The sequence below is a fragment of the Choloepus didactylus genome, chromosome 27 (genome assembly GCF_015220235.1).
Source record: "Choloepus didactylus isolate mChoDid1 chromosome 27, mChoDid1.pri, whole genome shotgun sequence".
NCBI lineage: Eukaryota > Metazoa > Chordata > Mammalia > Pilosa > Megalonychidae > Choloepus > Choloepus didactylus.
This window is the reverse complement of record NC_051333.1, coordinates 13,741,989-13,757,762: the sequence shown is the minus strand read 5'-3', so window position 1 is coordinate 13,757,762 and position 15,774 is coordinate 13,741,989. Positions and strand designations below refer to the sequence as shown.

The window sequence follows — 15,774 nt, the reverse complement described above, 5'->3', positions numbered from 1 at the left end:
TGGGGACTGTCTCTCAAGTTGCCCTCACTTTGATCCTCCCAGGGAACCCAGATTGCTCAGCAACCTGAGGATGCCCACCCACTCCTCCCCCAGCCCCGGAAACCTCCATCCCTCCTCCCCCGGAACTGGGGACCTCCCTCCCTCCTCTCTTTGCCCTAGGGACCCCCACTTCTTCTCCTGGGGACCCCTGGCCACTTCTTCCCTCATCTGTGAGGACCATGCTGCCTCCTCACCCAGCCCCCCCTCCCTGTTGCCCCAGTGCTCACGTCTGGGGCAGGGGCCTGGAACACGAAGGGGGGCACCTTGTAAGCCACCAAGTCCCCACGGGGCCGGCCGCTGTACCCCCCAGCCACCAACAGGACACTGCCACCAAGCACGGCCGCCACGTGCGAGTACCGACCACTGGGGGGCGCCGCTCGGCCTAGGAGGGCACAGGCCCCAGAGAACGTCAGACGTGAACCCCCCACCGCAGCCTTCCTGGCTCCCGCCTGGGCGGCTGTCCCTGGCTCTCCCGGCCCTCAGCCCAGCCTTCTGGCTCCTGCTTCAAACTCACCTGCCTCAGGAAACCCTCCCAGCCCACCTGGCCCGGAATGCACTCCAGTTCTCCCCCATCTCTGAGCTCCCAAACCCCTCCCAAAATCTTCTTTCAGACAGAACATAATCTTTGGAATCAGAAAAACATGGGTGCAAATTCCGGATCTACCCCTACTAGATGTGTGGCCTTGGGCAGGTGACTCACCTTCTCTGAGCCTTAGTTTCCTCCTCTATAAAATGGAACCATCATTCCATCCTAGCAGAGCAGTTAGGGGTGAAGTAGAATCTTCCAAGCCCCCAGCAGGCCACCTGGCTCTCATTAGTTTTTGTCTGTCTAGCACCCGCCTCTCTTCTGGCGACAGCCCTGATTTTCCTCTGAAAACCACCCTCTTCCACTCCCAGTCCATAAGGCTCTTGCAGAAGTGGGGCCTTAGCCCAGCTAGTCGGTCTCACTGACTATTTCTGGGATGGGTAGAGGACCCAATTCTGGGCAACAAGAGTCCATCCCAGAACTTCTGCTACAGTTCTTGGGGAAAAGGCACTCTCCTCTCCCTGGGGTTTTTAGAGGGGTCGAATGTCATCTGAGAGCTGCTGGTGACCACCTACAAAAGGTGTACCTGCTACAGCCTGCAGTGAACCCTGCCGAGAACTGGAGGGCAATAATGGCCCATGCCAGCAAGTGGGCACCTGGATCCAGCCCTGCCTAGTGCCAGACCCTGGAGTTTTCACTCTTGTGAGCCAGTTAGGTTGGGTTTCTGTCACTTACCACCAGGAGTCCTGACTGATAGGTAAATGGCCAGTGAAGGGTGGCTCCCCTGCTCTCTTACTGCCCTATGTGTTCTGTTGAAGCAAAGACTTGGCCCAGGGAATCAAGCTGGGCAGGAGGAAGAGGCCTCCAGAAACCTCCCACTCTGGCCCAGTGAAAGGCCTGAGGGCGGGACAAGGACAGGCAGGGGAGCCCTGGAATGGGGGCCCCCAACACCAAGCCCAGGCTTTAATCCTGACAGTCATAGGGCTCTTTGGGGGCCCTTTGTCCTGCCCATCCCATAACAGTCACTGCTCCTTCCTTTCTCCTGTCCACTCTGTCCTCTCCTTTCCTGGGAGGGGTTAGGAGTAGAATAGATGAACCTCTGGGAGGCTTATGTGTACAAGCATTTTTCTAAGGAGAGGGCTTGTGGCTTTCCTCCAATTCTCAACACAGTGTCTGATCCTTTAAAGGGCTGGGAGTGATTTCTCCAGACCCTTCCTGGGTGAGCCCTCCAGCGCAGTGGCAGGACCCTCACGGATACTGGAGACTGTGCACAGAGCCCTTCGCTAGGCCATCTTCACGCAGCAACTCAGTTTACACTCACAGCAGCCTGCTGGCTTCAGTGTTATTATCGTCCCCATTTTACAGGTGAGGAAATCGAGGCATAGAGAGTTTGGTGATGGTTTTTGGCAAGGCTGGTTGTTTGGGGCCAGCAGGCCTAGTTCAGCCACTTGCCCACTGTGTAACCCTGCCAAGCCCCTTCTTTCTTGGCTATGCCCTGGGGCAGCTGGAAACTGGCTAAACCTGGTTTGGAACCTGGAACTGATGCTGCTGTAAATGCCTCTGTCTATAGTAACAGTGCTCGAGTCCTGCCTCCAGCCCAGGTTTGCCTCCTGAGGTCCACAGGCCATCTGACTCACCCAGACAGAACCAAGGGGGCTCCTGCCCAAAGCACAGAGTCACTGGGGGAAAGGGTGCACTGGCCTTCAGGAGGCTCTCAGGGGCCACTCACCCTCAGGAGTGCCTGGGGGGGCAAGCTCGGCCCCTGACACCCATTGATGACAGCCAAGGTGGTAGAAGAAGATGCCATCTTCGTAGCACTTTTCCTCCTGGTAATGGGTGTGCACGTTGCCCCCTGGGAAAGGAGGAAAGGGAAACAGCTGGCAAGCCTGGAGAAGGTGGGGACACGCATGCAGGGAGCCTCAGCTCAGGGCCGGCGCAGGCCCCTGCAGGAGAGATCAGGGGTCCCCCTCACCGTAGACCACCATGTAGTTTCCCAGGACACTGGCCGTGTGGAAGGCTCGCTCCCGTGGGCCCTGAAGCCCATCCCGGCCCTTGAGGGTGGTCCACACATGCCGGTCCACGTGGAAGAGCTCGGTGGAGTTCACCCGCACTGAGAACCTGCGGGCAGAGGGCGGGTCTGGGCTCAGGGCAGGACAGGTCCCCTCCCACCTTTGGGGTCTCAGGAGCTGTGCGATCCCCCAGGGCTGAGACTGCCGGGATTGGATCTCTGTTCCCTCCAAACCTGAAGCTCCCAGAGCAGGACCCAGGTCCGGCTCATCTCTGGGTTACCTGCATAATCCAGCAAGGGCTGGGCACCAAGCAGGGGTTTGCTGAACAGGCAGATGGGTGAGAGTTTGTGGGGCAGCAACTGACCAAGAGATGGAGTGTAGGGCTAGAGAATGAGTAAGTGAGTGAATGAATGAGTGAGTGGAGGAAGGTAGGGGTTACCGAGTGAGCACAGGAGTCCCTGAGTGGACAATGGCGGGAGGGGGCTGCCAGGCTCAGGGTACTAGACCAGGCCCTGCCGGGTTGGGGCAGGTCACTCACCGGGCGGTGGAGGGCCGGTGTCCCCCGTGGACCAGCAGGGCCCGGGAGGGGGCATGAAACACCATGGAATGGCCGGTGGCAGCAGGGGGCCGCCCGCCCGCCGGGACCACCTGCTCCCAGTAGCCCCCACGGGGGCTCTTGAGGCGGAAACGGAAGAGGCCGGAGGAGAAAAGGTCGTGCTGGGTGCGGCCACCAGACACGTAGAGCCAGGTGTCGTCTACCAAGGCGGCTGCGTGGCCTGCTAGGCCTGGGGGCCCTGAGGAGCTGGAGGCAGGCGGTGCCAGGAGCTCCCAGCGGCCCCCGGCCTGTGGGCTGAAGGCCCACACGTCGCTGGTGAGGGAGCCATCGGCCAGCTCACCGCCCATGAGCACCAGGGAGCCAGCCCAGACCACGGCCACGTGCGAGTGACGGGCAGCCTGTGGGAAGAGAGAGGAGTCGGGGATGGAGAGGGAAAGAGAGTGACAGGGAGAGCTGGGGCCAGAGATTGATGGAGAGATGCCCAGACACAAAACGACGGAGAGAAGGAGACACAAAGATCAACAAAGGTAACAGAGACAAAGAAAGGAAAGAAGGTGAGGTAGAGACAGACACAGAGAAAGATGGACAGAGATTCACAGAGAGGTAAAAGAAACACACAGAGAGCCAGAGATGTGTGAATAAAAATGGAGAGTGAGATAAAAGAGAAAGAGGCATATGAAGCTTGTTGCTGCAAGGAGAGGCTAAACCTGCTTATAATTGTGCCTAAGAGTCTCCCCCTGAGTGCCTCTTTGTTGCTCAGATGTGGCCCCCTCTCTCTAACTAAGCCACCCTGGTGGGTGATCTCACTGCCCTCCCCCCTATGTGGGACCTGACTCCCAGGGGTGAATCTGCACCCGGCGTTGTGGGATTGAGAACATCTTCTTGACCAAAAGGGAAATGATGCAAAATATAACTCAGTAAAGCTGAATCTAAAAAAAAAGGAGACAGAAGGAGGCAGACAGAAACAGAAGGAGAAATGACAGGGAAAAGCAAAGAGAGAGAAATAGAGTGAGGATGCAGGCCCAGAGACAGAGATGGAGCAGGAGACCAAGAGTGGGACAGACAGAAATGGAAAGATCGACAGAGAAAGAGACAGCACACGTGCAGAAAGGTCAAATGCCGGAGGCGGACACAGGTGCTCCCGCACCATGCCGGGGAGGAGCGGGGAGGTGGGGAGGGGAGGACGAGGCGACGGGGGGTCGCCTGGGGGCCCCGGCTGGGCCTGGCAGTCAGGGGACTGGGGGCTCCAGCTGAGGCAGGGGTGGGGTCCGTACCGGGGCAGGACTCAGGTCCCAGCGCTCCCAGGTGTTGGCAGAGAAGTTGTAGAGGACGAGGTCTCCCAGGGCGCGGTTGAGGTCCTGGCCTGTGGAGGGCGGGTGGCTGTAAGCCCCGGCCAGCGGCCGCCCAGCCTCCAGCCTCCAGGCACAGCCCCATGTGCTCACCTCCAAAAACAGCCAGCAGCCCTGGTGGGGACAGGAAGGCCCCCGCCGCTCCAACACGGGCAGAGAAGGCAGGGTCCCCAGCACTCACGTTGTGCCACCAGCCAGCCCCCTGGTTCTCCCACAGGTGCAGGTCACAGGCGCGTCCCAGGAAGCCGGGCTCACAGCGGCATGGCCCGAGAGGCTGCAGGAGAGGGGCAAGAGGCAGGGGGAGAGAAAAAGAAAGAGACGGGGGAGAGACAGGGAGCATGACAGACAGATGGACCCAGAGAGGCAGGCAGGGCAGAAAGAGGGAGAAGGGGAGAACAGCCAGGAAGGGAGGGAACGGAAAATAAAGAGGCAGAGAGAGAGGCAAAGGGGAAGGGATAGAGACAGAGAAGACAGGCAGAGGGAGGCAGAGAGGCAGAGATCAGGAGACATGCCCGGAGTCCAGCAGAAAAGGGGAGCAAGAAAAAGAAAGACACCAACCACACACACACAGTGGGGCAGATGGACAGAAGACAGGTCGGAGAAGACAGACAGTCAGTGGGGTCAATGTTCAGCCCAGGCTGAAAGAGCTCAGATCTGGGGAGGGCAGGGCAGGGCTCAGGGGGTCCAGAACCACAGCTGGATGTGGACAGCTCAGGTCCAAGGTCAGTGGGCAAAGGTCAGAAGTCATGGCAGGGGCTTGAGGCCAAACAGAATGGGTTAGGGTGGGGGGTGAGGGGACGGACAGAGTTGGGCCTGGCAAGAGGAAGGACGGCTGGGTTCATAGGTGAGAGGTGGGGTTAGAGGGGAGGGCAGGAGGGGGCTCAGGCAGAAGAGGGGTCAAAGGTGAAGGTGGGGTGGGGTTGGAGGAACAGGTGTGGAGTGGTTTCAGGAAGGAGAGGGGAGTGTCGTGGGTGCGAGTGGGGACCCTGGGGGTGGCAGTGGGGGACGGGCTCACCGAGGCACAGGTGCCATGGCTGCCGCAGTAGGCTGAGCACTCCTGCAGGCCGCAGTCGGGGCCCCCCCAGCCCGGCTCACAGGCGCACACGCCCGGGGGGCGGCAGTGCCCATGGCTCCGGCAGCCCCCGGGGCACAGGGAGAAGCGGAATGAGGCATTGAAGCCCAGCAGGTTGTAGTTGGCGTCGCTGAAGAGGTGCAGCAGCATCTGCGGGCAAGCGGGCACAGGTGGGCGCGGCCAGGTGGGCGGGGATCCGGAAGACAGGGCAGGGGGTGGGGGGTCCTTCCCTGCCCCAGCCCACCTGGGGGAGCAGGAGCCCTATCTTTGTCTCCTTCCCCACCACCCTTTGTTTGAGTCCTTCTCGCTGTCTCTCTGTCCCTCCCCGTCCTCTGCATGTCTGTCCCCTCTGGCTGCCCACACCCCCACAGACCTTGCCCGAGGAAGCCTGGATGGGCGGAGGCCGGGTGCTCCCGCTCAGGCTGGCAAGCAGAGGCGCTCGCGGGGAGTCGCCGTCATACACGAACAGATAGTCGTACGTGCATTCCGTGTCCAGGAAGAGGAAGTCCAGCAGGACGCGGTGCTGGGGGCTTGGAGCTGGGAAGGGAGAAGCACAGGGGATGGGCTTGAATGTGGCCCTTCTCCCCCGACCCCCAGGCAGCCCACCCCCCAGGTGATGCTGGGGACCCAGAGATGAGCCAGGCCTGGGCCCTGCCCTGGAGGGGCTCCCGGACTCAGAGCCCAGGGAGGTGAGAGTGGTGCCCAGCAAAGGGACAAGAACCCAGGGGAGGATTTACGGCAGCAGCCCAAAGGATCCCTGAGAGGATGAACACCCTGTTCAGGTGGGAAAACTACAGGGCAGAGAGGAAACGTCATCCCGGTGGTCACCTGCAGAGTTGGCACGGCGGGGTTCGAGTCTCAGACATGCCCCGGCCTGAGGGGCAGGGTCCACGCCTGGCAGAGAGACGTCCTCCCCAGACAGAAAGGGACCTCTGCTCCTGGCCAAACAGCTCCATGTCTTCCTTTGAACAGTGGCCTAACCTTGGAGCATGCAGCTCTCTGCTGCCCCACCCCAAGTCTCATCTTGAGTCTCATCTCTGTTTACCGTGGGGGCTAAGGGCACAGATTCTGAAGTCAGACTGCTTGGGCTCAAATCTGGCTCTGCCACTCACTAGCTACTAGCTGTGTGACCTCGGCCAAGTCACCTAACCTCTCTGGATCTGTTTCCTCACCTCTAAATCTGGCTATAATGGTACTATGGGGGATTACAAATTCTTGGCTACTCCTCCCACTGAGAAATGAATAGCTGAGACAGCCTGCCTTAGGGACTTGCCTGACCAATAAAAAGCAACAGAAGTGACATTCTGGGACCTCCAAGCCTAGGTCATAAGAAGCCTTGCAGCTTTCACCCGGGCCTCATGGGACACTGCTTCTCAAAACACAGCTGTCATGCTATGAAATGCCAAAGCCACAGGGAGAGGCCAAGTGTAGGCGTGCCAGCCGACAGCCCCAGCTGAGCTTCCCCTTGGCAGTCAGCGTAGCGGGCCAGCTCTCAGCGAGTGTCCGTCCCTGGAAGCCCGGCCACACTGAGCCTTCTGAGGACCACAGCCAACATCCAACTTCAGCTGCGGGTGAGGCAATCCTACCTGTGAAGTGCTTACAGTGGGGCCTGGCACATCCTAAGTGCCACTATTCCTAGCACTGTCACTACTCTTGCTCGCCGCCAGGTTCTGGTTCCAGAAAGTTCTCTCACGCCCCATCCCACTTAGTGAGACCCACTAAAGGTAGGAAACTTGGGTCCCAGCTCTGCCCTTACCCTTCCTCCTGGAGGGCCCTGGCCGAATCTGATAGGAACATTCAATGACACGACAGATCTAACTTGACTGTTCAGAGTAAAGATGTTCAACACACGTGCCCTGCCCAGCTCAGACCGCATCCTCTCTCACCAGGATCACTGATCCAGCCTCCTTCCTGGCCCCCCAACCTCCTATGTTGCCCTAACATGGGTTCTTCCCAACTTGATATCTGTCCCTCCTCTACTCAAAACCCGTCCATGTTCGCCATCACCCCCAGAAGAAAGATCAGCTCCCTAACCTGGCATTTGAGACCCAACTGTCACAGCTCTATCAGGAGCTGGGGCCTTTGCATGAATTTCTCCCTCTATCTGGAGTAAGTACATTCTCCCTTCCTGCCAGCCGACTTCCCCACCTCCTCCAGGAAGTCTTCCCTGATAACCCTGGCTGCTCAGGCGCCTCTCTTCGGGGTTTCCACATCCCATATAACCCTCCTTCCCCTAGGCCAGGACCATCTGTGTCCAGGCCTGTCTCCCCCTGCAGCCTGGGGAGGGTCTGGGCCTAATTCATCTTGGGGTCCCTCCCTTGCCTTTCCCAGTACAGAGCCTGGCACTGAGCAAGGGCTCAGGACATGCTGGATGACAGAATGAGAAAGGCACAAAAGGGAGAACACCGAAGTTGGCAGTGCTCCACCGGGTTCTGACCACAGTCCCCAAGGTCAGCACACACTGACCCCTGCCCACGGCCTGGAGAATGCAGAAGAACCATTCAGCTGGGCTGGGCAGCTAGACCTCCTGGAATCCTACCAGCCTCAACCAAGCTATAAAGCTCTGTTCTCAGAATCACAAGTACATCTTTGTCAAGCGCTTGCTGGGGGCTGGCTCACCATCTGCCTTCCCCGAGTTCCTTCTCAAGTTCAAGATCTCCTGTTTCTACCCAACCCCATCGATCCCCCATGCCAGCCTGGACAGCGATCTGACTCTGAAACCCCACTGCTCCAAAGCACCCAAGATGCCTCTCCTCGTTCATGAGGATGCTACAAGGTGATGTATGATAAATGTAAATTTTATCACAAAAGTGAGTTTTTTAAATTAATTTTATTCATTTGTAATGCCCATAAAATATACATAACAAAAATTATCTTAACCATTTTAAGTGGACAATTCTTTGACATTAAGTATTGACAATACTGTGTAACTTTCACCACTATCAGTTTCCAAACTATTTTCATTGTCCCAAACCAAAATTCATACTCATTTAGCAATAACGCCCCATTTCCCTCTCCTCCAACCTCTGGTAACCATTATTCTGCTTTCTGTCTCTATGAATTTGCTTTTTCTAAGTATTTCATATAAGAGAAACCATACAATATTTGTCCTTTCCTGTGTGGCTTATTTCACTTAACATGATGTCTTCAAGGTTCATCCATGTTGTAGCATGTACCAGCACTTCACTTCTTTTTACAGCTGAGTAATATTCCATTGTATGGATAGACCACTTCTGTTTATACATTCATCTGCTGATGGACATCTGGGTTGCTTCCACCTTTTGTCTACTGTGAGTAATGCTGTGATGAACACTGGTATAAAAATAACTGTCCGAGTCCCTGCTTTCAGTTCCTTGGGGTATATACCTAGGATTGGGATTGCTGGGTCATATGGTAATTCTATGTTTAACTTTCTGAGGAACTACCAACCTGTTTTCCACAATGGCTGCACCACTTTATACCCCCACCAACAATGCACAAGGTTTCCTGTTTCTCCACATCCTCACCAACACTCGTTATTTTCAGATTATTAAATAAAAACTATGCCAGTGGGTGAGAAGTAGTATCACAATGTGGTTTTAATTTGCATTTCTTTAATGGCAAATGATGTTGAGCATCTTTTCGTATACTGATCGGCCATATGAATATCTTCTTTGGAGAAATGTCTATTCAAATCCTTGGCCCGTTTTTTTGATTGGATTGTTTGTCTTTTGCTTGCTGAGTTATAGGAATTCTTTATATATTCTAGATATTAAAACCTTATCAGATACATGGTTTTCAAAAATTTTCTCTCATTCAGTAGGTTGTCTTTTCATTATCTTGTTAATGTCCTTTGATGCAAACAAGTTTTTAATTTTGATGAAGGGCACTTTGTCTATATTTTCTTTTTTGCATGTGCTTTTGGTATATATTCTAAAAATTCACTGCCTACTACAAGGTCCTGAAAATACTTCTCTACATTGTCTTGTAAGTGTTTTATAGTATTAGCTCTTATATTTAAGTTGTTGACCTATTTCAAATTAATTTTTGTATATGGTGAAAGGTAGGGGTCCACATTAATTCTTTCGCATGCGGATTTCCAGGTGTCCCAGCACCACCAGTTGAAGTCCCCATTGAATGGACTTGTCACCCATGTTGGAAATCAAATCAATCGGCCACTGATGTGGAGATTTATCTCTGGACTCTCAACTACATTCCATTGGTCCATATGTCTATGCCAGTACCACACTGCCTTAATTAGCATAGCTTTGTAGTAAGTTTTGAAATCAGAAGTATGAGTCCTCCAACTTTGTTTTCAAGATTGCTATGCCTAGTCAGGACCCCTTGCAATTCCATAGGAACGTAAGGAACAGTTTCCCATTTCTGCAAAAAAGACTGCTGAAATGTCGCTAGGGACTGCATTGAATTTGAAGATCACTTTAGGCAATATCAACATCTTAACAACATTAACTTATCCAACAATGAACACATCTTTTCATTCATTTAGGTCTTTCATTTCTTTCAGCAACATTTTGTAGTTCTCAGGGTACAAGTCTTTCATCTCCTTGGTTAAATTCATTCCTAGATATTTTATTCTTTTAGATGTTTTTGTAAGTGGAATTGTTTTCTTGATTTCCTTTTTAGATTGTTCATTACTGGTGTATAGTAACCCGTCTCACTTCTACATGTTTACCTTGTATCCTGCAACATTACAATTCATTTATTAGGTCTAGTAGCTTACTTGTGGATTTTGGGGGATTTTCTATATATAGAATCATGTCATGGGCCAGTAGGGATAATTTGAGTTCTTGCTTTCCTATTTAGATGCCTTTTCTTTCTTTCTCTTGCCTGATTGCTCAGGCAAGAATTTCCAGTACAATGTTGAGTAACAGTGGTGACAGAAGGCATCCTTGTCTTGTTCCTGATCTTAGGGGGGAAGCTTTCAGTATTTCACCATTGAGTATAGTATTTGATGTGAGTTTTTCATAAATGCCCTTTATCATGTTGAGAATGTTCCCTTCTATTCCTAGTTTTCTGAGTGTTTTTATCACAAAAGATGTTGGACTTTGTCACATGCCTTTTCTGTATCAATTGAGATGACCATGTGTTTTTTTCCCCTCATTTTATTAATGTGGTGTATTACATTGATTTTCTTAAGTAGAACCATCCTTGCATTCCTGGAATAAATCCCACTTGGTCAGAGTGTATAATCCTTCTAATATAGGGTTGCATTTGGTTTGCCAGTATTTTGTTGAGGATTTTTGCATCTTTTTAAATACGGGATATTGGTCTGTAATTTTTCTTATGTTGTCTTTATCTGGCTTTGGTGTAAGGGTTAATGCCAGCCTCATAGAATGAGTTAGGAAGTAATCCCTCCTCTTCTACTTTTTGGAAGAGTTTGAGAAGGATTGGCATTAAATCTTCTTTAAATGTTTGGTAGAATTCAGCAGTGACACCATCCAGTCTTGGAATTTTCTTTTTGGGGACATTTTTGATAACTGACTCAATCTCTTCTTATAAGTCTTATAAGTCTGTTTCTATTTCTTCTCGCATCAGATTGGATAATGTGTATGTTTCTAGGGATTTGTCCATTGTTTCTAAGTTTTCTGATTTGTTGGCATATAATTGTTCATAGTACTGTCTTATAATCTTTTTTAGTTCTGTAAGGTCAGTAGTAATATCTCCACTTTAATTCCTGATTTTAGTTTTTTTGTTTTTGTTTTTGTTTTTGTCAGTCTGGCTAAAGGTTTGTCGATTTTATCAAAAATCAAATTTTGGCTTTGTTGATTCTCCCTATTGTTGTTCTAGTCTCTCTTTCATCTATCTCTTCTCTAATCTTTCCTATCTCCTTCCATCTACTAACTTTGAGTTTAGTTTGCTCTTCTTGTTCTAGTTTCTTTAGGTGTGAAGTTAGTTTACTGATTTGTGATCTTCTTTTCTAATATAGGCATTTAGAGCTATAAATTTCCCCTTTTATACTGCCTTCGCTGTATCCCATAAATTTTGGGTGTAGTGTTTTCCTTTTGTTCATCTCAAGATATTTCCTAATTTCTCTTGTGATTACTTCTTTGACCCACTGGTTGTTTAATTGTGTAGTTGTTTAATTTCCACCTATTTATAAATATTCCAGTGTTCCTTCTGGTATTGATTTCTACCTTTATTCCTTTGTGGCCTGGAAGAAAGTTTGTATGATTTCAATATTTTTTAATTTATTGAGATTTTATTTGTGGCCTAATGTGGTTTATCCTGGAAAATATACCATGTGCACTTGAGAAAAATGTGTATTCTGCTGTTGTTGGGTGGAGGGTTCTACATATGTCCATGAGATCTAATTGGCTGATAGTGTTGTTCAGGTCCTCTATTTCCTTATTGAGCTTCTGTTGAGATATTCAATCAATTACTGAAAGTCTCCAACTATTATTTAGAACTAGCTATTTCTCCCTTCAATTCTGTCAATTTTTGCTTCATATATTTCATATATATGTGAGGTAGATATATGTTTATAATTGTTATATCTTCTTGCTTGATTGAACATTTTAATAATATATAATATCCTTCTTTGTCTCTTGTAATCTTTGTCTGATAATAATACAGCCCTTCCAGCTCTCTTTTGATTACTGTTTGCAAGGGATATCTTTTTCCACCTTCTACTTTCAACCTCCTGTTTCTCTGCACCTAAGCTGAGTTTCTTGTAGACAGCATATAGATGGAGCATGTGTTCTCATCCAATATGTCAATCTCTGCCTTTTAATAGGAGAGTTTAATCCATTGACATTTAATGTAATTTCTAAAAAGGAATTACTTCTGCCATTTAGCTATTTGTTTTCTGTATGTCTTGTATGTTTTTTGTTCCTCAATTATTCCGTTACTACCCCTTTTTTTTGTATTTAGTTTATTTTTTGTGTGTACCATTTGGATTCCCTTCTTTCCTTTTCTCTACATATTTTAGTTATTTTCTTAGTGGTTACCTTTGTAATTACCATTAACATCTTAAACTAATAACAACCTAGTTCTACTAGTACCAACGTAGTTCAGTAGTATACAAACTCTCCACTCCTATATATCTCCAACCCTCCCCCTTCATATTGTTATTGTCTCAGAGTACATCTTTATACATTGGCTGCCCAAACATAGATTTTAATTATTTTTTCACAAACTTTCCTGTTAAGTTGCATGGGGGGGTGGGGAGCAGTTACAAACCAATAATACATGATTTTATAATCATGTATTATAGGTACAATAATACATGATTTTTTATTTATCTATATAGTTACCTTACCAACCTTCTTTATTTCTCCTTATGGCTTCCAGTTATTGTCTAGTATCCTTTCACTTCAGCCTGAAGGACTTCCTTTAGTATTTCTTTCAGGTGGAGGTCTTCTGATTGTTAACTCTTTCAGCTTTTTTAAAATCTGTAAATGTCTTGATTTCTCCTTCAGTTTTGAAGGATAACATTGCCAGATATAAAAATCTTGGTTAACAGTTTTTTTTTAAGGACTTCAAATATGTCATCCCAGTGTCTCCTGGCTTCCATGGTTTCTGATGAGAAATCTGCTGTTAAATTTAATCCCTTGTATGTTATAAGTAGGTTCTCTCTTTGCTGCTTTCAAAATCCTTTCTGTCTTTGGATTTTGACAAGTTCACTCTAATGTGTCTCAGTGTAAATGTCTTACAGTCTATCTTGCTTGGAGTTCATTGAGCTTCCTGGATGTGTAAAACTTCATTTGGGGAACTTTTCAACCATTATTTCTCTGAATATTTTTCCTGCCCTTTTCTGTCTCTCTTGCCATTCTGGAACTCCAATTATGTGAGGTTGTTACGCCTGATAGTGTCCCACAGGTCCCTCAGGCTCTGTTCATTTTTTGTCAATATTTTTTCTTTCTGCTGGATAATTTCAATTGCCTTATCTTCAAGTTCTATGATCCTTTCTTCCCCCAGTTCAAAATGCTGTGGCATTCGTCTGACGTTTTCAGTTATTGTATTTTGCAGTTCCAAAATTTGCTTCATTTTAAAAATAATTTCCACCTCTTTATTTTGCTCAGACATTTTCCTAATATACTGTAGTTCTTTGTATATCTATTCCTTTAGCTCACTGAATATATTTAAGACAGTTGTTTTAAAGTCTTTGACTAAAAGTTCCAAGGAAAGAGCTTCTACAGGATGGCTTCTGGCAAATTCTTTTTCTCCTGTGAATGGGCCATAGTTCCTGTTTCTTAGTGTGTTTTGTAATTTTATGTTGAGAACTGGACATTCTGTTATCTTGTTATAAATCTGGAAAACTAGTTCTCCCATTCCTCTGGGATTGCTAGGTTTTGTTGTTGTTGAGGGCTGGAGCTATCAATTTGTGACTTTTCCGAACTGTTTTTGCCCCCAAATGGGGAATGGAAAGAGAAAAGAAACAAAAAATAGGTACTGCCTCTTTAAAACTGCTCTGCCACTTTTGTCCTAGGGAGTTTGCACAATTGGCTGCCTTCAGAGTCAGCCCCTAGTGATATGAAGTAGCTGATCAAAAGCAATGATTAGTTATAAGACCATACATCCCTGGGTTTTGGAGTACTAGGTCCTTATAGCCCACCTGGCTCCCCCAAGCTACACCAGCACCCAGGCTGCAGACCCCATGGGTGCTTACCATGCGGATAGAGATGGGGAGTGATAGCCCCTGCAAGAAGGCTGTTTCCTTACACAGTGTTACACTAGACTCCAGAGTCTCAAAATAATTTCCTGCCAGTTCAATAGTTATTTTTGTAGAAGGACTGATTCCTCGAGCTTCCTATTCCACCATCTTCCCACAATCCTCTTGGGTTGTTTATTTTTTAAGAGATGGGGAAACATGTTGGTTCTTAAAGGTGACAGGCTTTGGGGAGGATGGGAGATCAAGGGGTGTCTGGAGGTCTCCTGGACTCCTCCTTCACCCCAAGATCCAGCTGGTTGATCTCCAAGTCTCACTGGTGAAACATCACAAGCATGTCTCTCTACATTGTCCCTTCTTTCCATCCCCTTGACCCCATCTGCCTGCCCCAGTTCAGAACTCATCCTCTCCTGTGAGGTTATCACACCAAGTCTCCAGTCTACCTCCCACTCAGCCTGGGAGAGATGCCCCACTCCTGCTCAAATTCCTTTCATATCTCCTTATCAACCCCAAGAGAGAGGCCACACTGTTCAGCACAACATTCAATATCCTTCTTCCCCTGCTTCTGGCTTCCCCCTCACTGCCCAGTCAACAATCCAGCCAAACCAGAAAAACCCAGACGTGGTTCCCAAGGTACACCAGTCCCCCTCTTGTATTCATAGAGATTGTTCCCTTTCCTCACCTAGTAAACTCCTATGCATGCTTTAGAACCCTGCTCCAGTGGCTCCTCCTTCATGACCCCAAACAGAGTCCTCTTCTTCCCTTAGGCCCCTTCCCCAAGCTCCTGCACCTCCCTCAGCCTTGTGCACATTGAGATCTTTGACTGTCTGTCCAGTCCTATCTCCCCCAAAACACTTCCCATCCTATTCTCACCCCCTGCCTGGCAGGAATGGTCCCCAAGGTGGGAACAATTAGACATGCTCATCCCCAGGAAGCACACCCTCATCCATACCCCACACAGTAGCCAGAGATCTTCTAAAACATAAATCAGATCATGCCCTGCCGCTGCTCACAACAGTTCCATGGTTCCCCAATGCACACAGACAGAGACCAAGCTCCACAGCCTGCCAAGGGAGGCCATGCGTGACCCAGGTCCTGTCACACCTCTTTGCCTGTGGTCTCCTCTGTCTGGGGAATCCTACTTCTCCTTGGAGGCCAGCTCCTATATCTGCAGCTCCGTGAGGCCTTCCTGAACTTCTCCAGCCACTGCCTTTGTACTTCTTCCCCGGCTCCCTATTGCCCTCAAGATACAGATCAAAATCACAAGTTGCTACACCCTCTGGCAGCTCCCAACTCCCCCATCTCCAGCTCATTGTTTGTCCTCTTGTGATCTGTGTTCCAGCACGCTGCATTTCTAGTTCCTCAAAAGCATCACACTCCCCTGCTTCCAGGCCTTTGCATTGCTATTCTCTTTGCCTGGAATGCCCTTCTGCTCCCTCCTACACACGCTTCCGGTCTTGGCTCAGATACACCCAAGCTAGGCGAGATGCCTGCTCTGGGCTTCCCCACCCCCTGGGAATGGGTTTGTCTCCCCCACTAGACTGTGAGCCCATGAGGGCAGGGCTAGGGCTGTCAAAGTCAGTACCGTGTCCCTAGCACTGCCAGCACAGGGCTG

General features: G+C 49.5%; 1 protein-coding gene across 1 annotated transcript in view; it reads right to left on the bottom strand.

Annotated features, from left to right (window-relative positions):
* Positions 1-15,774, bottom strand: part of MEGF8 (multiple EGF like domains 8) — a 49,730-nt gene that overhangs the window by 32,750 nt on the left and 1,206 nt on the right. Inside the window, 8 exon segments of the mRNA XM_037820709.1 lie at positions 267-421; positions 2,295-2,417; positions 2,538-2,683; positions 3,113-3,528; positions 4,405-4,493; positions 4,573-4,753; positions 5,495-5,701; positions 5,925-6,088. Of these exon segments, the coding sequence (XP_037676637.1) occupies positions 267-421; positions 2,295-2,417; positions 2,538-2,683; positions 3,113-3,528; positions 4,405-4,493; positions 4,573-4,753; positions 5,495-5,701; positions 5,925-6,088 (1,481 nt within the window).